The sequence below is a fragment of the Bufo bufo genome, chromosome 4, assembly GCF_905171765.1.
Source record: "Bufo bufo chromosome 4, aBufBuf1.1, whole genome shotgun sequence".
NCBI lineage: Eukaryota > Metazoa > Chordata > Amphibia > Anura > Bufonidae > Bufo > Bufo bufo.
In genome coordinates this window covers 432289395-432315396 of record NC_053392.1, presented here as the reverse complement: position 1 = coordinate 432315396, position 26002 = coordinate 432289395, and the positions used below count along the sequence as shown (strand labels likewise).

Here is a 26002-nt window from a genome sequence, read left to right as displayed (position 1 = left end):
GATACACTAAATAGGGTTTGGAATAAGATAAAAAAAATACTGGGTGTGATATGCCCTACTCACTTTACCCCACTTTGGCACAATTACAATTTAAAAGAATTTAAGTCAATCGTAGATTATAAATATTGGAACTCACGCGGAATTAACAGTTTAACTCATATAATATCACATGGTAATATTATTTCTTTAGATTAATTAATAAAAGGTACACCTATAACCCCTTTAGATAGATATAGATATGCACAAATTAGACACGCATATATGCGCACTCAGGACAAAAGTTTATTGACTATTAGGGCAAACCCTTTTTTGGACTATTGCTTTATCTTTTAGGACATACAACTTACACTCTCTCAAATATATCACAGACTTCGGGACGGTTTAGGGGAAATAACAACATTTAAAAGTGAGGGAGGCTGGGAAGCTGAATTGGGCGATGGGAACATCTTGGAATGGGGTATAATATATCAAAATATAAAAAAGGTATCGATTTCTCAGAAATATAGATTGATTCAGTTCAAGATTGTGCATCGCCTATACTACTCCCCCGCCTTCCTCGCTAAAATATATAAGGAAATGAAGGACCGGTGTTGGAAATGCTCATCAGATAAAGCGGATTTGGGTCACTTATTATGGAACTGCCCAGAAGTGAGAGGCTTCTGGACCAGTATCTATGAAGAACTATATAAAAGATATAAGATTAAACTGAACCGCTGCTTTACGCAGGCGATACTGGGTTTCTTTTCCCCTTCTGAGTTGACGCCCTACCAGCTGCGAGTCTGTATGGAAGGCTTCATGGTCGCAAAGGCCCTAATCGTTAAATACTGGGGTAAAAAGAACAGCCCCAGCTTTCATGAATGGAGGGCCCGGGTAGATACTATCGATGTTTATAGAAGAATAGCAAGGAAACTGGAACGACGTTAGTCAGAAGGGGCAGGCTTTTCATTTCGCCCCAAAAACCCTTACACTGGAAATTCTGGAAACAGAATAGAAATTAAAATATGGGCGGATCACGCAGCAGTGAATTATAGGGGAGGGGGGGGGTTAAAAGAATCAATTATGTGAATTGGTGCAAAATTGAAGATTATGCTAGCTTTAGTGTACTAATAATCTTAATTTTAATAAAGACAGGAGGCGAGTATTTTGCATTAACTCTCTTTACTAACTCCACAGCAGTAAAGAAAAAAATGTAAAGAGTAACAAGTAGATCACTCCGCCGCATAGTATATAAGGGTCATGTTGCCTGTACACTTCCTCTTTCTAAAAGCGACATCAAAGTCCAGGTTGAGCTCGAACATCCAGAAATTCAACGAAAACTGTAACAGCGGTTTCTGGCGAGCAGAACTTGAGGAGACTTCTGGTAAACGAGGTTGGAGGTAAGACCGAACAAAGCTCTCATCTCATCCTATGGGGTCGTAAGATTAACAAACCAGCGACCAGTGGAGGACCTGAAGAGGGTTACGCTGAAAGGAGAGTATAAAATAGGTTAGGTATAGAATCGTAACTATTCACGCTTATGGGCTTTAACGGAATAGTGTAAAATTAAATCATTACAAATAGCGTGCAAATTATCTAGTGGCTAAATGTATGGTAGGTGTAAGTATGTAATACAACTAAGAACTGCCCGTCAGGGAGGCAATACTTAGGGTGAGAAATTCTGAATATGTCCTAAAACAGAGAGATTATTAAAATCGAGCCCCATATCCGACACCTTGAGATTCACTCCCCCAAAGAGTCAGGGTAGGGAATAGAAGGGAGGGAAAATACTCGCCTCCTGTCTTTATTAAAATTAAGATTATTAGTACACTAAAGCTAGCATAATCTTCAATTTTAAAACATGACAGGAGGCTTCCTATTTTGCAATTTTAAAGCTGAAGAAGAGATGTCCCAGCAGAAGGGGGAGTGCGAAAATAAAAGGTACGGAAAGTAGATTCCCTAGACCAGTCCGCCGTTCGGAGAATATCCGAAAGGGACGCCCCTGCCATTAGGGCTGCTGAAGCCGCCGCTCCGCGAACGGAGTGGGCGCCGAAAGCGGGGTCTATACCCGTGAGGGAAAGGATCCAGCGGATCCAACGGGCCAGCGTGGTGGCAGAGACTGGGGCGTAAGGGCGCACGTAGGAAACTAGGAGTTGACCCGACGTAGAGGAACGGAGTGAGGAGGTAACCGAAACATAACTGCGAAGGGTGGACACAACACAGAGCTGCGGGTCGTCTGGAAAAAAGGGATAAGAGACCGATGTCGAACCTGATTTAGTGCGACGAGAGATATGGAAAGTGACTCCTTCAGGGGTCACCTCAAAGGCATCGACATCGAAGGCCCGAACGTCCGACACCCGTCGGAAAGACACAAGACAGAGGAGAAAAGCGCACTTAGCGGATAGTTGGCGAAGGGAGAGGTGGTCATTCGGAGGCCAATCCCTGAAAAAACGGAGAACCAGTCCCACGTCCCATAGGTGATGGTATTTGGGGGCTGGGGGGCGGCGGAGCCGCATGCCGCGGAGTAGGCGACAGACCAGAGGATCTTTGCCGACCGGGAGGTCCCCGACGGGAGTATGGGCTGCCGAAATCACGGAGCGAACGACGTTGATAGAGCGATAAGAGCGGCCAGAAGAAAACAAGGAGGAAAGAAAATTGAGAATCATGGGAACAGGTGCCGTAAATGGATCGGAGTCCCGTTCCATGCACCAAGTAGACCAGGAGGCCCAAGCTGAAAGGTAGCAGCGTCTAGTTCCCGGGGCCCATGAGTCCCATAAGAGGTCCCTAGCAGTCTGCGATAGTCCGCTGACTCGCCAGGAACCCCGGAAAGAGACCAAGCCACCAGGGGTAGTCGATCTTCCAGGATGAGCGGGTGGAGACATCCTTTGGGATCCGTGAGCAGGTCCTGGAAGGATGGAAGGAGGAGAGGATCCATGTAGGAGGAGGCCAGGAGGTCCGGGAACCATGGTTGACTCTGCCACAAGGGCGTTATGAGAACCAGTTTGATTTGCTGTGTCCGCATCTGGTGTAGTGTTCTCGCAATCATGGAGAATGGGGGAAAAGCGTAGGCTCCTGTCGCCGGCCATTGTTGGAGAAAAGCGTCTGTCTCCTTGCTCTCCGGGTCCGGAAGCCAGCTGAAGAACTCCGGGGTCTGGTGATTGTTGCGAGAGGCGAACAGATCCAGGTGAAAGGGACCCCTCCGGGCTGCCAGGGCCCTGAAGATTCTCGTGTTCAGCTTCCAGTCGCTGACGTCTCTCCAGTGGCGAGAGAACCAGTCGGCTGTGAGGTTGATTCCTCCCGGGAAGTATTCCGCTTGTAACGTGATGTTGCGAGGGAGGCAGTAGTCGAAGATGTTCCTCGTGATATCCGACAGTAGGCGTGAGCGAGCGCCTCCTAGGCGGTTGAAGTACTGGACTGCGGAGATGTTGTCCATGCGAAGGAGGATGCAACAATTGGAGCTCTCCCGAGCCAGGCTGCGAATCGCGAAGGATCCTGCTAGGAGTTTGAGGCAATTGATGTGCATGGAGAGCTCCTGCGTCGTCCATGCTCCTCGTGTGGAGATGGTTCCGTTGGTGGCACCCCATCCCCACAAGCTGGCGTCTGATTCTAAAACGAAATCTGGAGTGTCTCCGAATATGGCCTTGCCGTTCCAGGCTTGCATGCTGTCCAGCCACCATGACAGCTCTTCGCGAACTTCTGTTGTCACCTGGACGGGTTGATCGTAGGTAGGACTGTGGCGAAGGTATTTTGCCTTGAGTCGTTGCATGGCCCTGTAGTGGAGAGGACCCGGAAATATGGCTTGAATGGAAGCTGAGAGGAGTCCCACAATCCTGGCCAGGGTGCGTAGAGGAATGGAATCGAGTCGGAGAACTCTGCGAATCTCCTTGCGAATGGTTGCGATCTTTGAGATCTTTGAGGTTGGTAGCCTCAGAGTGCACGTCGTCGAGTCGATCTCGAAGCCGAGGAATTGTATCGTCTGGGTAGGGGTCAGCTCCGATTTCTGTTGGTTTACCATGAAGCCCAGAGATTCCAGTAGGGATACTGCCAGGTGAATGTTTTGGCGTAGTCTGCGTTCGTCGGAGCAGAACAGGAGGAGGTCGTCCAAGTAGATGATGCATCGAATGCCCCTGGACCTCAGGTGGGCCACCACCGGTTTTAGGAGTTTGGTGAAACACCATGGGGCTGAGCTGAGCCCGAAAGGGAGGCAAGTGAATTGGCAAGGGCGACCATGCCAGAGGAAACGTAGGAGTGCTCGACAGTCCGGGTGCACCGGGACTGACAGGTATGCATCTTTTAGATCGAGCCTGGCGAACCAGTCGTTGCTGCGAAGAAGGTCCCGCAGGAGGTGGATGCCCTCCATCTTGAAGTGGCGATAGACCACGTACGCGTTGAGGGCGCGAAGATTGATAACTGGGCGGTATTCTCCCGACTTCTTCCGCACGAGGAAGATGTTGCTGAAGTAACCTCCCTGTTCGTGGACTGGTTGAATAGCCCCTTTGTCCCGAAGCTCGCGTAGCTCCGCGTTGACGAGGTTGTGGTCGAAAGACGACATGTGGATGGGGTGAGGGGGCTGAACCTGAAAGGGGGTTCCCACTAGGTCTATGATATATCCCTGCACTGTTTGTAGAATCCAAGCGTCTGAGCAAAGGGCGGCCCAATTGTGGAAAGAAAGGGAAATACGGCCCGCAGTGCGGGTACATGGTAACAACGGAGGAATATGGGTCCTTACCTGCAGTAAAGCGGGAACGTCCGCGTCCGCGGATTCCACGGCCTCTATCCGAGCCTCTGGAAAAGGGTCGTTGCTGATAATCCCTTGTCGGATAGAATGGTGTTGGTTGAGTACGGGGGCCTGAAGGCCAAAATCGGCTGGCGGCACGGCCCCGTTGCCGGCCAGCCCTTCCAAAAACCCCTCTGGTAGGGTTGCTCCTGAAGACACTGCGCATTGAGGATTGCGCCTTATTAAGGGAGGTGAACACGTTGACATGTTTGTTTAATTCCTTGAGGAATGGTTCACCGAAAAGTTTCCCTTGTGCCTGGGGCCCAATCTCTTTTGTGCCAAGGTCTGCCAATTTACTGTTAATACGGAATAACGCTGCTTTTCGTCTCTCCGAAGAGAGCGTAACATTGGCGTTTCCGATGAAACAAAAACAACGTTGTGCCCACTCACGAATGTCATGTGCCCATTCCCTGAAGTCCTCGGTGGATAAGGAATCGGCTTTGGCGTAGGCATCATCCGCCAGATACATAATGCGAGCCAGGGGGCCTACGGAATCCAGTAGGTTATCTTGGGCGCCCCATAGGCCTTTCTCTACCCCCCGTCGAGGGTCTCTGCCACTGCGCATCATAAAGGTCGTCATAACTTTGTCAAATTCTGGGGTCTGAGCGACCTTATCCGGCAGGGAAGGGCGTGGGCATTCAGACCTGAGTCGGTTGCGGACCTCTTTCTCCAGAGGTTTGCGGAGCCACAGGTGCATGAACCTGGGAAGGTGTTCCGGAGGCGACCATTCACCCGATCTGGGGTGTCGTATGTTGCGAGGATCGAACATCGCCTGACCTGAGGGGTCCATAATGGTGTCTGAGTCAAGAGGAGGTTCTGCGTCAGCAGTGTCTTCGATACCTCTTGCCTGGGCCGCACCCAGGAGGGTCTCCTGCATGAAAGCGGAAACAGACTTCTCGTCCGAGCCCCATGCGTCGTAATCCGACTCTGAAGCGTCAGCTTGCCACTCATCTAGCACTGACATGGAGTGGGTAGGGTCCTGTTCTTCTTCTGAAGAGTACTCCTGACGCGGGGCCGGAGTGTGAAGTTTGGCAGTTTTGCGTTTGGCAGGTGCCTTACCCTTGGGTGGTTTGGGTGTATAGTCCTCGCCTTTGTCATGGCGTTTCGTATGGCGGGATTCATCCCCTGTCTGATAGTCGGACAGGTCGGAGTCCGACTCGTGTCGTGGACGTCTGCGAGTTTTAGGTACGTCAGGAGCCGAAGCTCGGGCCTTGGAGAGTGCCTTCTCCAAAGAGGCAGCGACAGCTGCGTTAATCATAGCCTGGAAGTCTACAGGGACATTCTGGGAATTCTCCATGATAAGGGTCGGCTGGTATGTCACTGAAAGGCACAGTAATAAACGGGCACCCAGGTCTTGAGAACAGGCGTATGGTCAGTTTTAATAGTATGGGAACAAAGCCCAGTATAAACCCCAGCAGGGTAAAGTAGTGACCTTATAAACTGGGGCTCACCCAGTTAAGAGAACTGCAACAGCTAGTCTCCCAATAAGCAGCGTATTAATAGTGGGGGCTCACCCCGGTAGCACAGGGTTAAAACCCTTAAGTGCAGGTCACAATAATAAACAGGCAGCAGCACTGACCTGACTGACCCAGCCACATGAGGCACAGAGAGAACTGAATAGTAGTCTGAGATAGGCACAGGGGTGAAAAACACTAATGAGGGAGTAACAGCTAATTAGTACAGTCACACTGAATCCCCAATGAGATGTTATGAGGTAAAATTAAGATGGCTGAAAACGGCGGGAAAATGGCGGGAAAACGGCCGCGAAAATGAGGGAGCCAGGAGGCACTCCAGGCTAGAGGGGGACCTGAGGAACCCGAGGTAAATGATAATAATACGATATAGTAAGAAATAAATGCACAAGAAGTAATATAGCTCTAGGGGAGCAAAAAGTCTGACCTGTCTGCTGATGGAGCAGTAAAGAAAGAGGAAGTGTACAGGCAGCATGACCCTTATATACTATGCGGCGGAGTGATCTACTTGTTACTCTTTACATTTTTTTCTTTACTGCTATGGAGTTAGTAAAGAGAGTTAATGCAAAATAGGAAGCCTCCTGTCATGTTTTAAAATTATATTTGTAGACTTAAACTGTTTGTTATGTGAATTTATGTATTTGGTTCAGAAAACAATAAAGGATGTTAAAAAAAAAAAAAAAGACTTCCATTTTGTTTGGCTATTGTGGAAGCGTACAGCGTTAAGGACCGGGCCCCGCCCTTCCGGGTGACTGCTCATTCGGCTTGGGTAGTGGGAGCCTCTTGGAGCGGTGCATCAGGGGGCTTCGGCCCTTCAGGTGTGCAAGGTGGCAACCTGGTCGTCTTTGCATACTTTTTCTAAGTTTTACATGGTTCACACCTTTGCATCTTCTGACGCTTCGTTGGGGCGTAGAGTTTTGCAGACAGCAGTTGTCTGATTGGCAGGGGTGTTGAAGTTAAGCCCACCCTCAGGGACTGCTCTGGAACATCCCATGGTCAATGCCTGTGTCCCCCAATGAGACTGATGAGAAAACTAGATTTTTGTACTCGCCGTAAAATCTGTTTCTCTTCCGTTCATTGGGGGGACACAGCGCCCACCCAGTTTTTTTGTTTATGGGCCTTTTTCAGGCCTGCGTGGTTCTGGGTTTGCACATAATGTGATTTTCTTATGTCTGGTTTCTCCTACTGCTTTTGCACTAAACTTATTAGCTTGGTCCCTGCAGGAAGGGATAAAGCTGAAGAGGGAGGAGCTTACACTGTGTGCTTAGTGTTCGCCTCCTGGCGGCAACAGCTATACCCATGGTCAATGCCTGTGTCCCTCAATGAGACGGATGAGAAACAGATTTTACAGTGAGTACAAAAATCTAGTTTTTTCTTCCACGTCCGATCAGCATTTTTTGCGGACCCATTCATTTCTTTTGGACCTCAAAAAATGCAGACAGCACACGGCTAGCATCTGTGTGCTGTTCATATCCACATGTCCACGTGCAGGACGCAAATGATAGAAGATGTCCTATTCTTGTCCATTTTGCGGACAAGAATAGGCATTTCTACTGTTGGGCTTACAAAAAGGACGGCATGCACACGGCTGTACCTGGACCGCAAAATACATAGGGTCGTGTGCATGTAGCCTTATATTGTTTTCTCATTTGTATTGTATGTTTTTAAAGCAGTAAATGCTATAAACGTTTTATATTGGTGTTATATTGTTATTATGACATGCATTGTATGGTGTATGATCGCTGTGTTCACCCTTCCAAGGCACACACTGAACCTCTAAGGCCATGTTCACACAGATTTTCCAAGTGGATTTTTGGCACGTCCTCCACGTTAAAAACCACTCTTTATATATGGGAAATCCCCATTGTAGTACATACGGATCATCTTTTTCTTGTGTGTTAAAGGATAACTGTCATATTTTCACTCAAAATAAAATTTTCATATATGTTGTTGCTGCTGTGGTGATAATCCATAATCACTAATTATTGTGTTCACATACCACTTGTTTAATAAGATTCCGTCCATAGCAACCGCTCCTCGCAAGACTTCTTTCTGACTATCTTCTCAAGATGGCCGGCGATGCCCTTACCCTGAGGCTAAGACCTTTCTCCCTAACTACCCAGAATTAATTCGGCTCATCTCGGGAACGCTCAGCCTCACCCAAACCAATCTTCCTCCTGAGTAGTATTCATTGTGAATATTCTAATCGCAAATTTCAGCACTATCCCGGTCCGACAGGAGCGCGCACGCAGCGCTTGGGACTGCCCACTACTATGTCCTCCGTCTTCTGTATATAGAAGATAGGAGACGGAGGACACCTAGCAACGCTGTTTTAGCCGCAGCACTTAAATTCCTGGGGGAGGAAAGAACATGCTGCAATTACTAGGTAATTCAATACCTATACAAAAGTATTAACTAGGGAACTAAGGTAAATTTAGGCCACATGCACACGAACGTATTTTGTTTCCGTTTCCACTCCGTATTTTTTGCGGATAGGATGCGGACCCATTCATTTCATGGGTCAGTATGTCTGTTCCGTAGTCCCGCAAAAAAAAATTGAATATGTCCTATTCTTGTCCATTCTAAGCAGGGCTGTGGAGTCGGTAGATAAATGCTCCAACTCCGACTCCTCAGTTTTTGGTACTTCCGACTCCCCGACTCCGACTCCTCTGTATTTAATATGCAAATGTATTTTATACATTCCTTGAAGGAAAGAAAGGTAACATACATGTCATTACCACAGAACTACTGGCTAGGAAGCTGCTGCCTTCTCCTTTGTGTGCTGATCTTCTGCTGAAGATCGGGCAGTGGAAGGATCCAGGAAGGGGCAGGGGACGGGGCATTTATTGTAAAACATGATTTCCCTAGTAGAATCCCATAGTCATGTTTAAAGTTTAAGCTAACAATCTGAGTTTACAAGTTTTTATAGCCTTAGCTGAATGACAGCAGTTTTTCAAATGGTTTACAGCTTCAGTCTTGAACTATTGACTATCCATTCCCTTCACTTATACAAAAGTGTCTCTAGTCCTGCAAAAAACATATTTACTTACAGGGAGTCTTTCACGCCAATTCACCGTATTAACCTAATAACAGACTTATGTCCACGGCATCCCCCCTATTAAAACTGTGCTTACCGTATGTTGCTTGCTATCATCGTTCTGCCGAAAAACACTTTTAATCCATGTGCAAATTAGGCTGTGAAGGTGCCCAGGGGCGGCGTTACAATTTCATTTTCATATTTTTATACGAATCCGCTCCCCCTCTGCTGCGTCTGCCCGCCCTTGGTCTCTGCTCTAACCTCCCTCCTCCCGTCTATAACCCAGAGCATGCGCCGATAACCGCGATATCGGCGCGTGCGCATTGAATGATCACGCCAAGAACGTAAGTTAGGCCGGGGCCGGCGCATGCGCACAGTAAACTGTGATGCCCCGGCCAGACTGTGGTCATTCAATGCGCACACGCTAATATCACGGTCATCGGCGCATGCGCGGGATTACGTACGGGCACCTTCACAGCCTAATCTGCATATGGATTAAAAGTGTTTTTCGGCAGAACGATGATAGCAAGCAACATACGGTAAGCACAGTTTTAATAGGGGAGATGCCGTGGACATAAGTCTGTTATTAGGTTAATACGGTGAATCGGCGTGAAAGACTCCCTTTAACCACTACAGGACCGCCGTACGCAGGTTTGCGTCCTGGCGGCGGCCCTGCTATTCCTCCTGGACGCGCCGGCGCGTCCTCTCGCGAGACGCGAGATTTCCTGTGAATGCACGCACACAGGCGCGCGCGTTCACAGGAACCGGAGGTAAACTATCTGATCTACAGCCTGCCAGCGGCGATCGTTCGCTGGCAGGCTGTAGATGCGATTTTTTTAACCCCTAAAAGGTATATTAGACGCTGTTTTGATAACAGCGTCTAATATATCTGCTACCTGGTCCTCTGGTGGTCCCTTTTGCTTGGATCGACCACCAGAGGACACAGGCAGCTCTGTAATAAGTAGCACCAAACACCACTACACTACACTCCCCCCCCTGTCACTTATTAACCCCTGATCACCCCATATTAGACTCCCTGATCACCCCCCTGTCATTGATCACCCCCCTGTCATTGATCACCCCCCTGTAAGGTTCCATTCAGACGTCTGTATGTGTTTTGCGGATCCGATCCATGGATCCGCGGATCCGCAAAACACATACGGACGTCTGAATGGAGCCTTACAGGGGGGTGATCAATGACATATAGCCCATATAGACTCACTGATCACCCCCCTGTCATCGATCACCTCCCTGTAAGGCTGGCTCCATTCAGAGGTCCGTATGTGTTTTGCGGATCCACGGATCCATGGATCGGATCCGCAAAACACATACGGACGTCTGAATGGAGCCTTACAGGGGGGTGATCACCCCTTATAGACTCCCTGATCACCCCCTGTCATTGATCACCACCTTGTAAGGCTGGCTCCATTCAGAGGTCCATATGTGTTTTGCGGATCCACGGATCCATGGATTGGATCCGCAAAACACATACGGACGTCTGAATGGAGCTTTACAGGGGGGTGATCAATGACAGGGGGGTGATCACCCCATATAGACTCCCTGATCACCCCCCTGTCATTGATCACCCCCCTGTAAGGCTCCATTCAGACGTCCGTATGTGTTTTGCGGATCCATGGATCGGATCCGCAAAACACATACGGACGTCTGAATAGAGCCTTACAGGGGGGTGATCACCCCATATAGACTCCCTGATCACCCCCTGTCATTGATCACCACCTTGTAAGGCTGGCTCCATTCAGAGGTCCATATGTGTTTTGCGGATCCACGGATCCATAGATTGGATCCGCAAAACACATACGGACGTCTGAATGGAGCTTTACAGGGGGGTGATCAATGACAGGGGGGTGATCACCCCATATAGACTCCCTGATCACCCCCCTGTCATTGATCACCCCCCTGTAAGGCTCCATTCAGATGTCCGTATGTGTTTTGCGGATCCGATCCGTGGATCCGCAAGACACATACGGACCTCTAAATGGAGCCTTACAGGGGGGTGATCACCCCATATAGACTCCCTGATCACCCCCCTGTCATTGATCACCCCCCTGTAAGGCTCCATTCAGACGTCCGTATGTGTTTTGCGGATCCACGGATCCATGGATCGGATCCGCAAAACACATACGGACCTCTGAATGGAGCCTTACAGGGGGGTGATCAATGACAGGGGGGTGATCACCCCATATAGACTCCCTGATCACCCCCCTGTCATTGATCACCCCCCTGTAAGGCTCCATTCAGACATTTTTTTGTCGCAAGTTAGCGGAAATTGATATTTTTTTTAATTTATTTATTTTTTCTTACAAAGTCTCATATTCCACTAACTTGTGACAAAAAATAAAATCTCACATGAACTCACCATACCCCTCACGGAATCCAAATGCGTAAAATGTTTTAGACATTTATATTCCAGACTTCTTCTCACGCTTTAGGGCCCCTAAAATGCCAGGGCAGTATAAATACCCCACATGTGACCCCATTTTGGAAAGAAGACACCTCAAGGTATTTTGTGAGGGGCATGGCGAGTTCATGTAAAATTTTATTTTTTGTCACAAGTTAGCGGAATGGGAGACTTTGTGAGAAAAAAAATAAATAAATAAATTTCCGCTAACTTGTGCCAAAAAAAAAAACTTCTACGAACTTGCCATGCCCCTCACGGAATACCTTGGGGTGTCTTTTTTCCAAAATGGGGTCACATATGGGGTATTTATACTGCCCTGGTATTTTAGGGGCCCTAAAGCGTGAGAAGAAGTCTGGAATCCAAATGCCCTCCTAAAAGATACTCATTGGAATTTGGGCCCCTTTGCGCACCTAGGCTGCAAAAAAGTGTCACACATGTGGTATCGCTGTACTCAGGAGAAGTTGGGCAATGTGTTTTGGGGTGTCTTTTTACATATACCCATGCTGGGTGAGAGAAATATCTCTCTATAATGACAACTTTGTATAAAAAAATTGGAAAAGTTGACTTTTGGAGAGATATTTCTCTCACCCAGCATGGGTATATGTAAAAATACACCCCAAAACACATTGCCCTACTTCTCCTGAGTACGGCGATACCACATGTGTGACACTTTTTTGCAGCCTAGGTGGGCAAAGGGGCCCAAATTCCAATGAGTACTTTTAGGATTTTACAGGGCATTTTTTACACATTTGGATTCCAGACTTCTTCTCACGCATTAGGGCCCCTAAAATGCCAGGGCAGTATAACTACCCCACAAGTGACCCTATTTTGGAAAGAAGACACCCCAAGGTATTTCATGATGGACATAGTGAGTTCATGGAAGTTTTTATTTTTTGTCACAAGTTAGTGGAATATGAGACTTTGTAAGAAAAAAATCAATAAAAAAAAAATCATCATTTTCCGCTAACTTGTGACAAAAAATAAAAAGTTCTATGAACTCACTGTGCCCATCACTGAATACCTTAGGGTGTCTACTTTCCGAAATGGGGTCATTTGTGGGGTGTTTGTACTGTCTGGCCATTGTAGAACCTCAGGAAACATGACAGGTGCTCAGAAAGTCAGGGCTGCTTCAAAATGCGGAAATTCACATTTTTGTACCATAGTTTGTAAACGCTATAACTTTTACCCAAACCATTTTTTTTTACCCAAACATTTTTTTTTTAATCAAAGATATGTAGAACAATAAATTTAGAGAAAAATTTATATAGAAATGTGTTTTTTTTAAAAAAAAATTACAACTGAAAGTGAAAAATTTCATTTTTTTGCAAAAATTTCGTTAAATTTCGATTTTATAACAAAAAAAGTAAAAATGTCAGCAGCAATGAAATACCACCAAATGAAAGCTCTATTAGGGAGAAGAAAAGGAGGTAAAATTCATTTGGGTGTTAAGTTATATGACCGAGCAATAAACCGTGAAAGTAGTGTAGTGCAGAATTGTAAAAAGTGGTCTGGTCATTAAGGGTGTTTAAGCTAGGGGGGCTGAGGTGGTTAATCAGTTATCAGTGAGAGGCTAGGTTACCATGGGCGTCGCGTTCCCCGTAACAGCGGAACACAACGCAATGGAAAGTATAAGTATTGCCGCTCCTAACTGTACGTTGCGTGCCATATAGTGAAGCATATGAAAAGCATGTTTCTTCATGGTCACTTGCGGTAACGTGACGCACTGCATGCATTGGCCTTTATTCTTACAGTAGAGAAGTACCGTATTTTTCGCAAAAGTAGGGGAAAAATAGCAGTGCGTCTTATGGGGCGAATGCTGCGACCGTCCGGTGAATAGGCTGAGAGGGAGGAGGGGCTGGGGGCCGGCATCTGTTTCTGTAATGGCAGCGGGGCCCGGTGCAGTTACTGTATTCTACTACACGGGGCCCCGCTCACTGTAGTATACGGTAATCATATCTAACTTGTGGGTATTGTTAAAGTATTCCAATCATCTTAAATCTAGCGCTGTACTACTTACTACTAACTTCTTGGCAGTCAGGAGGCCGGGTGGGCGCTCGTAGCATAGCTCACTACGTCACGTGCCTGCTCCGCCCACTTTATGAATGAAGCAGGCATCGGGCACGGCTGCCATTACAGAAACAGATGCCGGCCCCCATTCACTACACAGGGACACTGTTATGGGGGGGATCTGTGGATGACACATAAGATAAGATGCTATATATGTGTCATCCACAGATGCCCCCACAATTATCCCCCATAACAGTGCCATCCACATATGCCCCCATACCAGTGCCATCCACATATGCCCCCATAACAGTGCCATCCACATATGCCCCCATAACAGTGCCATCCACATATGCCCCCATAACAGTGCCATCCACATATGCCCCCATAACAGTGCCATCCACATAGGCCCCCATAACAGTGCCATCCACATAGGCCCCCATAACAGTGCCATCCACATAGGCCCCCATAACAGTGCCATCCACATATGCCCCCATAATAGTGTCATCCACAGACCACCATTAGTTCAAAACCCACCCACACCTTTTGGTTCAAATTTTTTTTCTTATTATTTTCCTCCTCAAAAACCTAGGTGCGTCTTATGGGCAGGTGCGTCTTATAGGGCGAAAAATACGGTAATTAATTATACCTTTTTGTGAATTGGGACATTTAAACTTGCTTTTTTTAAACTTTTATTCCAATTTAAATCTAGTAGGAGTCGGAGTCGGTTCATTTTTTGCCGACTCCAACTCCAGGTACCCAAAATTGGCTCCGATTCCGACTCCTCGACTCCGACTCCACAGCCCTGGTTCTAAGCATTGTTACAATGGATCCGCAAAAAATAACAGATGGCATATGGATGTCATACGTTTATTTTTGCGGATCCGCAATTTGCGGACCGCAAAACACATACGGTCGTGTGCATGTAGCTTTAGTCAGACCAATCCAATTACATTAAAAAAAATATATGACAGTTACCCTTTAATTGATAATGAAAAAAGGAACATGTTCATTCTTGGTATGGATTCTGCGTGGAAATTCCCATTCAAATCAGTGGGAGGCCTCAAAATCGCCTCAAAATCCACACAGAAAACCATTTCCGAAAAAAAAACTGCGTGGAGAATACATGGAATTTTGATGGGGAGTGCAAACCTAAATTTTCCACATGCTAATACAGTCATGTTTCATCTGTGATTACTGCTGAGCCCAGTGAGGTCTGGTCTGTCTTCTTATAACTGCACTGAAAGAAGTTCAAGAGAAAAAAAATACATGGTTACTTTAAATGTCCATGATTTAGTGTGTGTTGACCTGATTTTTAACCCCTTCAGAACCCTGGGATTTTCCTTTATTGCGTTTTTATTTTTCACTCCCCGCCTTCCCATAGTTCTAACTATTTTTATTTTTCCATTATGAGGACTTATTTTTTGCGGTACAAGTTGTACTTTCTAATGGCACCATTTACGGTTGCATACCATGTAATAGGAAGCGGAAAAAAATTCCAAATGGGGTAGAATTGGGAAAAAACGCAATTCCAAAAAAGGTTTTTATTTTATTTTTTTACACTGTACACTATGCGGTAAAATTGACCTGTTATCTTCATTCTCCAGGTCAGTACGAACGATACCACACGTATATAATTAATTTTAATAAAAAAATTATAATTAAAACCTTTGAGGAAAACAAAAAAAAATTTTAGAACCATATTCTGACCCCTATAAAAAATTTTAGCTATGTGTACGGGGCTGTGTGAGGGCTCATTTTTTGCGGGACGATCTGTTTTCAGTGATACCAATTTTAAGTGTGTGCGACTTTTTGATCACTTTTTATAAAAAAATTATTGGGTAGTTTTTTTTTTTTTTTTCCCGTTACGCCATTTGCCGTATGCCATTAATATTGTTATATTTTAACAGTATGGACATTTTTGGACCCATGATGTTTATTTTTTTTATTGGTTAAGTATTTTATTTTATTTTTTAAGGAAAGGGGGGTGATTTGAACTTTTTTTTTTTATATCTGTAAAAACTCTTTTTTTTTTTTTTAAGTCACCTTGGGTGACAATAACTGCCAATCATTCGATTGCCCGTATTGTTCTTTGATGGCTAAATAGCTATCATTGAAGACTTTATTTGCACTATACCAATACAAGGCTGCCACCTAGTGGCCTGTATGGGTATATTCATCTAATTGACTCTGAAGCCTGGTTGAGGCTTCGGGCAATTAGTGCAATATAACAGGTTCTCCGATCTCAAAAGCTGTTACCGGACTGGAAACTCGCGACTTCCGGTTTCGGGCTGATCCGATGCCGTGGTCACATTTGACCACGGCATCTGAAGGGTAAGATGTATGCGATCAGCCTTATGGCTATTTAAAATGTTTGGGGACCGGACCTCCGCCGTACATGTATGGCGGTGGTCCTTAAGGGGTTAATTGACATATCTTGCATCCTTTGCAGATTAATTTGGAGTCTGGAGAATCCCTTGATGTTATTCGGGATCAAGCAACTGAGATTCTCGATGAAATGGGTCAAAATTTATCTCTGGCTGCTATCCGAATGTTTGCCCTCACGCTGAGCAAGATCTTCAAAAGACTTTTCCAAAAAGTTTGTGTCAATGAGGAGGGTATACAGAGAGTAAGTACTGCTAAGTCTCGGGTATCAAAAAGCTTTTGATGTATGGGAGAGGGGATGCATAAATTTCAGGTTTCTCAGTTAGGCTAGTTCCACACTAGCAGCTATACCGCAGGGAACAACCTGCCAGATATCTGCGCATTCCGGCATTGCCGGAGGTTTGTAAGGGTCCATCCAGCCCCATTCACTATAATATTTGCTGGAATGTGTCCGGATCTCCGCCCAGTCCCCATTATAGTGAATTGCCGCTGCTAGTATGGAACTAGTCTTATCATTTTGAGATACGGGAAGGTGAGTTCTTGTGTGATTTGTTTAATACCTGTCCCATTTTGGAAAAATGACTTTCTGCTGCCATTTCCTGCATAGGAGATAAAACTAAGTGATCATGGTGGGAAAATTCTTTAATTGTACTCAACTGCACCTGAGCCTTAAAGGGGTTCTACAGTTTGTTTTAACTGATGATCTATCCTCTGGATAGATCATCAGCATCTGACCGACGGGGATCCGACACCTGGGACCCCCGCTGATCAGCTGTTTGAGAAGGCAGCGGCGCTCCAGCAGCGCCGCGGCCTTCTCACTGTTTACCGCTGGCCCAGTGACATCACAACTAGTATCGCCTGGGCAGGGCTAAGCTCCATTCAAGTGAACGGAGCTAAGCCCCGCCCACGCTAGTTGATGCTAATCGTGACGTCACTGGGCCAGCGGTAAACGGTGAGAAGGCCGCGGCACTGCTGGAGCGCCACTGCCTTCTCAAACAGCTGATCGGCGGGGGTCCAGAGGATTGATCATCAGTTAAAACAAACTGCAGAACCCCTTTTAAGGTGGACTCTCCCACCTCCAGGGGTGCATCTAGCCTTTCTGCTGAATGAGGTGAAAATTGAAATGGCACCCCATCCCCTCCATGTCAAATTCTCAACTTATCCTCTTCTCCCCTAACAATACATACTTCACTACAATACATACAGGGTCATACAGTGGCACATACCTCTTACATCCAGCGATGTCTCCTCTGATGTAGATGTTCTCTTTCCTCATCTTCTCCATTTAAACTAGACCATCATGATGATTTTTTTCAGCCATCTCTTATCTCTGCAAAGTTTGACAAACAGGCATCTTAGTTTCCTACTTTTCCATCATCTTCCCACTCACGGAACACCCCATCCTGCCACCCCCAATATTTTGCCTGCTGTGCTACTCAATACTATACCTCAGAAACAGCTAGTACCACACAGATAGTGCCCCTTCAATAATTATTGCCATGCAGTGCCCTAAAAGAACTGCTCCCAGCAAATAGTGGCCCTGACTCTAGTAGTGTTGTAAACATAGTGTATCCCAAAAATAATTGTGCTAAGCTGATACTGTGCCAGTGCCCCCCCACAGTAATAGTGCTCCCAAAGTCCCACCAAAAGTAATAATTCTCTGCCAGAGTACACCTAGTAGTAATAGTGCCCCTACAGTGCCCCCAACAGTAATAATGTCCCCACTGTGCCCCAGAAGTAATAATGCTCCCATAGTGCCCATGCTAATCATGTTCCCCATAGTCCCACAGTAGTAATAAAGCTCACCATAATGCCCCCAGTAGTAATAATTCTCGTTATAATGTGTGCCAGTACAAAAAATATACCCCCTTATAATGTGTGCCAGTACAAAAAATATACCCACTTGTAATGTGTGCCAGTGCCAAAAATGCCCCCTTATATTGTGTGCCAGTACATAAAATGCCCCCTCTCTGTGTGCCCCTCATAATGTGTGCCAGTACAAAATGCCCCCATAATGCTCCCCCGCCCTTCCTAATAATGGCCCAACAGCTTGGTGCCAAATGAAAAGAATTGAACTAAAATACTTACGGTACCTGTTGCAGCTGTTGGCGAAGTGGTGCAGGCCTCTTCCGACCTATGTACCGCGCTGTATGCTGCCTGGCTTAGGCGGCGTGATGATGTCTGCGCCGGCCTCTGATAGGCTACGTGCACTAGGCCTAAAGCCTGTCAGAAGGAACGGGGCAGGGGGACGTTGCTCCTATGCCCCTCTGCAGCATTGAACTGATGGCGATACAGTTGAATATACACTGCTCAAAAAAATAAAGGGAACACAAAAAGAACACATCCTAGATCTGAATTAATTAAATATTCTTCTGAAATACTTTGTTCTTTACATAGTTGAATGTGCTGACAACAAAGTCACACAAAAATTAAAAGTGGAAATCAAATTTTTCAACCCATGGAGGTCTGGATTTGGAGTCACACTCAAAATTAAAGTGGAAAAACACACTACAGGCTGATCCAACTTTGATGTAATGTCCTTAAAACAAGTCAAAATGAGGCTCAGTAGTGTGTGTGGCCTCCACGTGCCTGTATGACCTCCCTACAACACCTGTGCATGCTCCTGTTGAGGTGGCGGGAGGTCTCCTGAGGGATCTCCTCCCAGACCTGGACTAAAGCATCTGCCAACTCCTGGACAGTCTGTGGTGCAACGTGACGTTGGTGGATAGAGCGAGACATGATGTCCCAGATGTGCTCAATTGGATTCAGGTCTGGGGAACGGGCGGGCCAGTCCATTACATCAATGCCTTCGTCTTGCAGGAACTGCTGACACACTCCAGCCACATGAAGTCTAGCATTGTCTTGCATTAGGAGGAACCCAGGGCCAACCGCACCAGCATATGGTCTCACAAGGGGTCTGAGGATCTCATCTCGGTACCTAATGACAGTTAGGCTACCTCTGGCGAGCACATGGAGGGCTGTGCGGCCCTCCAAAGAAATGCCACTCCACACCATTACTGACCCAATGCCAAACCGGTCATGCTGGAGGATGTTGCAGGCAGCAGAACGTTCTCCACGGCGTCTCCAGACTCTGTCACGTCTGTCACATGTGCTCAGTGTGAACCTGCTTTCATCTGTGAAGAGCACAGGGCGCCAGTGGCGAATTTGCCAATCTTGGTGTTCTCTGGCAAATGCCAAACGTCCTGCACGGTGTTGGGCTGTAAGCACAACCCCCACCTGTGGACGTCGGGCCCTCATATCACCCTCATGGAGTCTGTTTCTGACCGTTTGAGCAGACACATGAACATTTGTGGCCTGCTGGAGGTCATTTTGCAGGGCTCTGGCAGTGCTCCTCCTGTTCCTCCTTGCACAAAGGCGGAGGTAGCGGTCCTGCTGCTGGGTTGTTGCCCTCCTACGGCCTCCTCCACGTCTCCTGATGTACTGGCCTGTCTCCTGGTAGCGCCTCCATGCTCTGGACATTACGCTGACAGACACAGCAAACCTTCTTGCCACAGCTCGCATTGATGTGCCATCCTGGATAAGCTGCACTACCTGAGCCACTTGTGTGGGTTGTAGACTCCGTCTCATGCTACCACTAGAGTGAAAGCACCGCCAGCATTCAAAAGTGACCAAAACATCAGCCAGGAAGCATAGGAACTGAGAAGTAATCTGTGGTCACCACCTGTAGAACCACTCCTTTATTGGGGGTGTCTTGCTAATTGCCTATAATTTCCACCTGTTGTCTATCCTATTTGCATGTGAAATTGATTGTCACTCAGTGTTGCTTCCTAAGTGGACAGTTTGATTTCACAGAAGTGTGATTGACTTGGAGTTACATTGTGTTGTTTAAGTGTTCCCTTTATTTTTTTGAGCAGTGTAGAATATTTCCCTCTGCCCTGCCGTTGCACCCACTTGTGTGCTAGGTCGCGCCCTGCTCACCTTGGCCCTTTACAGCAGTGTAAGGGTCCATTCACACGTCCGTTGTTTGTTTCCTGATCTGTTCCGTTTTTTGCGGAACAGATCTGTACCCATTCATTTTCAATGGGTCCAGAAAAAAAATCAGACATTGAGCTGTCCGATTTTTTTCAGGACCCATTGAAAATGAGTGGGTACAGATCTGGTCCAGATCTGTTCCGCAAAAAACGGAACAGATCAGGAAACAAACAACGGACGTGTGAATGGAGCCTAAGGGTGGATTCACAAACAAGTTTGTTGTGGCGTATCTCTGCACTTCAGCATTTTTAGTGGCATTTTTTTGCAGGCAATTCCATCTCCTAAATAGGTAAAAAGAGAGCCCGAAAAAACACCACCCACACATTTGTCTGCACTAAAAAAAAAGCCATGGTATTCTTTTTTTTTTTTTTTGGTGGTGGTAAAATTGTTTTCTGGACCCTCGATTCCACCTGGGTGAGGTGGAGGCCTTGTTGCATTTGTCTGCACTAGTGCAGCTTTTTCTCTTTTGGAAAAACCTGTGGAGGATAGATGAAGTATAGTTGGAAATGCTATTGAAGCAGTGTTGGAAATTGCTGTTTAAGGGGAATCCGTCACCACATACCTGTAACTAAAACCATCAGCCTCTGTAGATGTGCGCTGTTCTCACTGCTAGCAGTTTAGAAAAAAAATGCCCACCCCATAAAAAAGACAAATTTTAATATAAGAAAACAAACTACTGATTTACTTATATTTTTATTTAATTCTGCAGTTGGCCCAAGCGATTCAAGAGCATCCAGTTGTGCTGTTGCCCAGTCATCGGAGCTACATAGACTTTTTGATGATGTCATATATTTTATACACTTATGATCTAGCACTTCCTGTGATTGCGGCTGGAATGGGTAAGTACTCACATAGGTTGCAGCTGAATTAAAGGGGTTCTCACCTCAGCAAGACACCTACTAATGTATTGTTATTGTCCATATTTTCCTCCTTTGCTGGCTGGATTAATTTTTCCATCACATTATACTACACTGCTCGTTTCCATTGTTATGTCCACCCTGCAATCCAGCAGTGGTGTCCATGCTTTATACACTATAGGAAAAAGCACCGTCCTATATGTGCTCCCAATGTCCCAGCCAACCAGAGAGGCTGGCGTCTTTTCCTGTAGTGTACAAGCACGACCACCGCTGATGGATTACAGGGTGGTCATAACCTCTGGATACGAGCAGTGTATAATGTGGTGGAAAAATGAATCCAGCCAGCAAAGGAAGCAATATAGACAATAACAATACATTAGTAAGTGCCTTGTATTAACTTTCTCTACATGATAAATGCCACTTACTTAAGTGAGACAACCCCTTTAACATTTGCCTTATGTTCTGTCTTATACTACTGGAGTTTAACGTGTTTGTGTTTCTTTTCACCCACTATTCAAGGTCGTCCACTTTCTACTGAATTGTCAGAAATGCAGTACACTGATGTGTAATGGCATACAAACACTAAATGGCATACTGATAAATAAACTGCAGCATCCAACAGAGCGATGGCTTCTTCCTCTGCTGCACAGATGCTGAAAGTGTTAAGCACATGTACAGGAGTTTCTGAGCGCCTGCACAGTAGAGGTCACAGCTGCCACCATTTTGGGAAGCTACGGAGGCGGCAATTTGTTTATGCCCTGAAACTTTTAGTGGCAAATTTCAGTGGCATTTCTGAAAGTTGAGCAAAAATGGACAACCCCTTTAACAGGACCTAATTAGTGCTGGATTATTAGATAGAAAAAGTATATAACGTTTCTTTAAATTCTTTTATTATATAACTTAGACTTCATGGGAATGAAAATTGTGGGAGAGTTGCTACGAATGTCTGGTGCCTTCTTCATGAGACGCACATTCCGTGGAAACAAGCTTTACTGGGCAGTATTTGCGGAGTACGTGAAGACAATGTTGCGGGTCAGTAAAATTAATCCTCTTTCCTTCACCTATTACCCTAAACAAATTGTACCGTGTATTACAGGAATCCTCAAACTGCGGCCCTCCAGCTGTTGCATTGGTCAGGAGCAGGGGAGTAGTGATAGTTGAAGCAAGGGAAGCAGCTAGTACCGGGTCCGAACTCAGAAGGGGCCCATCCAGGAGGAGGACTGAAAGATTTTATTGTCAGGCCCCCTCAACAGTATTGTACAATGACATTCTGTACAGTAACAGTATATATATATATATATATATAAAGTAGAAACACGGACAGCACTCCAAGTAGAAAAGTGGTATTTAATCACCCATGCAGATGGCCATCTGCATGGGTGATTAAATACCACTTTTCTACTTGGAGTGCTGTCCGTGTTTCTACTTTGTCTATTTGGGGTAAGCAGCTATATCCCTGGACGTAGCACCCATACTACCTGTTTCCAGTGCCGCCATTATTTTTTCTTTTTTTATATATATATATATATATATATATATATACACAGTACAGACCAAAAGTTTGGACACACCTTCTCATTCAAAGCGTTTTCTTTATTTTCATGACTATGAAGGCATCAATACTATGAATTAACACATGTGGAATTATATATATAACAAACAAGTGTGAAACAACTGAAAATATGTCATATTCTAGGTTCTTCAAAGTAGCCACCTTTTGCTTTGATTACTGCTTTGCACACTCTTGGCATTCTCTTGATGAGCTTCAAGAGGTAGTCCCCTGAAATGGTTTTCACTTCACAGGTGTGCCCTGTCAGGTTTAATAAGTGGGATTTCTTGCCTTATAAATGGGTTTGGGACCATCAGTTGCGTTGAGGAGAAGTCAGGTGGATACACAGCTGATAGTCCTACTGAATAGACTGTTAGAATTTGTATTATGGCAAGAAAAAAGCAGCTAAGTAAAGAAAAACTAGTGGCCATCATTACTTTAAGAAATGAAGGTCAGTCAGTCAGCCGAAAAATTGGGAAAACTTTGAAAGTAAGGGCTATTTGACCATGAAGGAGAGTGATGGGGTGCTGCGCCAGATGACCTGGCCTCCACAGTCACCAGACCTGAACCCAATTGAGATGGTTTGGGGTGAGCTGGACCGCAGAGTGAAGGCAAAAGGGCCAACAAGTGCTAAGCATCTCTGGGAACTCCTTCAAGACTGTTGGAAGACCATTTCAGGGGACTACCTCTTGAAGCTCATCAAGAGAATGCCAAGAGTGTGCAAAGCAGTAATCAAAGCAAAAGGTGGCTACTTTGAAGAACCTAGAATATGACATATTTTCAGTTGTTTCACACTTGTTTGTTATGTATATAATTCCACATGTGTTAATTCATAGTTTTGATGCCTTCATAGTCATGAAAATAAAGAAAACTCTTTGAATGAGAAGGTGTGTCCAAACTTTTGGTCTGTACTGTGTGTATATATATATATATATATATATAGGAAAGGGATAGAGAGGCTGCCTGCCCTGGTCTGATAGACCTATCTTGACTAGCTGCAGGAGTGAGGGTTGCACAGGATGAGAAGGTTGCGGGGGTGGGATGTTCATTCTTTCAACTACGCCACTAGTCAGGAGACCCTCATTCTTTCAATAAGCTGGGGTAGGACCTCAACTTATTAGACATCTATGACATATGCTGTGGATATACTATGAATCTTTAATGATGGAAAAAGTCTCTAAAGGGAATCTGTCAGCAGTTTTGACAGTACAAACTGCACTAGGCTGTTAAGGGCATACAAACATAGGGGGTCATTTATTATACTTAAATACGGCTATATTAGGCGACTTCGCCCCGCTCACACCAGGTCTAAAATTGTGAGAGGGGAAGGGGACGGCTGGTAGGCCCGTCTCATTCATCAACGAAGCTGTTTTACATTTAGAACTGGTGTTGGATGTGCTAAAGTTATGGAGAGGCATGCGCCTCTTTGTACCTTCGGTGGAACCACAGCCAGCTGTGGGGATTTATTAAGACCAGCATTAAAACACCAGTCTATATATTTTCACTACTCCTGATAATAAAAGATCCACAAATGTTACGTTTGTACTGCTCTCCCAGCCTCTACCTAGTGCTGTCAGCAATGTAGCATAGTTTAGGCGTTGCGTTGTGCGCTTTTTCCATATGTTTGTATGCCCTTACCAGCCTAGTACAGTTAGCAGACTGCTGTACATGTGCTCAAACAGTTGGACAGACTGTAGCTCTGTTTTGTGATTTTTTTTTTTTTTTTTTACATAATATATGAAAGATTACCTTTTATATTATATTTTATTTATGAAACTAGTGAACAAAATGTGAATTCTGATTTTATTTTTTTGTAAGAGTGAGACTGCCTGTTACATTTCAGCAGAACATATTTATTGAAGAGGTTACACAATGGCTTGGGGCAGTCTTTGATTACATTACATAATAACTGGAAGCTTTCTCCCACAGAATGGATACGCTCCAGTAGAGTTCTTTGTTGAAGGCCAAAGAAGCAGAACTTGCAAGACATTAACGCCTAAGTTTGGTTTGTATGATTGTATGGTCTTTTAAAATGCTAGTTAGACCTTTTTGTATGGCATAGCAAACAGAGGTCAGCGGGTGCCTTTTTATTCACTAAAATATACCCTCTAGTCGGGATAATGAACAGATGAACTAGATCTAGTCCTCTCAGCCTGGTTAGTCCACTGATAATGGGTTAAATGACAAATCTGTGCTGATTCATACAGAATCTGCCTGCGCTATCAAGTCATGCACAGCTGTGCTTTGTGTATGGTGCTATGTGGATGAGCTAGGTACTTTATTGCAAACAGCTCCATGCTCACTCATTTCAGCAATGAACAAACCACAAGGATCCATATTGTCTGAGTCTACCATTAAAACAATTTTACAGAAAATGGCATTACATTTACTTAAAACCACAGGCCTTACAAAAGCTGCTCATACACATTCATCCAAGTTAATCATCACGTCCCAATGTGCAAGTGAACATCGCCGTGGCTGAAAAGACAAAGTTAAATACAATGTAACAGCTGTCTGCTCATACAAAATACATGAACATGAAATATATAATCTAATGCTATACTCACTATATAAATGAAAGTGAGATTCTTTGCTATTATTTTTGATTAAAATTATTTGTGCCCATCCGCCACAGCAAGGTGATCTCTGTTGGATGGGAACCTATGCTAAGTGCCACCTTTACTGGTGTCAGGTGGCTTTCTTGAATTCAGGGCAAGCAGATTCCACATGAAGCATATACTGAACCCACTCTGAATGCTTCCTTTCCTGGTGCTAGCAAGCCTCCAGTAAATACAGGGAGAGCAAGCTCCAGTTCTTTATTGTACTTCATTAAAATCAGCCTGCGGGAAAGATGGATTAGTAAGGAGTGCACAACTAGAATGGAGACAGCCAAACCTCCAAGTGCATACTGCAAGACAAAAAACAAAGTTAGTCTACTTTCACACTCGCGTTTTGGCTTTCCGTTTGTGAGATCCGTTCAGGGCTCTCATAAGCGGTCCAAAACAGATATATTTTGCCCTAATGCATTCTAAATGTTAAAGGATCCGCTCAGAATGCATCAGTTTGCCTCCGATCAGTCTCCATTCCGCTCTGGAGGTGGACACTAAAACGCTGCCTGCAGCGTTTTGCTGTCCACTTGACGAAACTGAGCCAAACTGATCCGTCCTGGCACCAGGGCCGGTGCAACCATATAGCCGAACTAGGCGTTCGCCTAGGGCGCCGGCCTGCTGTGGGCACCCTGGTGGGCTCCCCCTGACTGGGGCTGCTGCCCTGGGCAAGCGGCTCTTGAGCCGCCCCCAGCGCCATTACAGGGGGGCCAGGAGGTGGAGGTCCTTCTTAAATATGGCAGAGCAGGCATCTGCTTACCCTGATGGCAGGTGCCTGCTCTGCCACAGTGGCGTAGGGATCGCCATAGCAACCATAGCAGTGGCTATGGGGCCCTACACCACTGGGGGCCCGTCCGGACCACATAATATATTTATTTATTTATTTTCATTTTTTTATTAATACACACAGGCAGCCAGGCCCGACCG

The 26002-nt window shown here is 45.6% G+C and overlaps 1 protein-coding gene across 2 annotated transcripts in view; it reads left to right on the top strand.

Moving 5' to 3' along the window:
- Positions 1-26002, top strand: part of GNPAT (glyceronephosphate O-acyltransferase) — a 119028-nt gene that overhangs the window by 21124 nt on the left and 71902 nt on the right. The window contains exons 3-6 of one of the 2 annotated variants that reach the window (XM_040429351.1): positions 16138-16314; positions 20773-20902; positions 21825-21952; positions 24399-24474. In XM_040429351.1, coding sequence (XP_040285285.1) covers positions 16138-16314; positions 20773-20902; positions 21825-21952; positions 24399-24474 — 511 coding nt within the window. The remainder of the gene's footprint in view (positions 1-16137; positions 16315-20772; positions 20903-21824; positions 21953-24398; positions 24475-26002) is intronic. The other variant, XM_040429352.1, reaches the window with a different exon arrangement.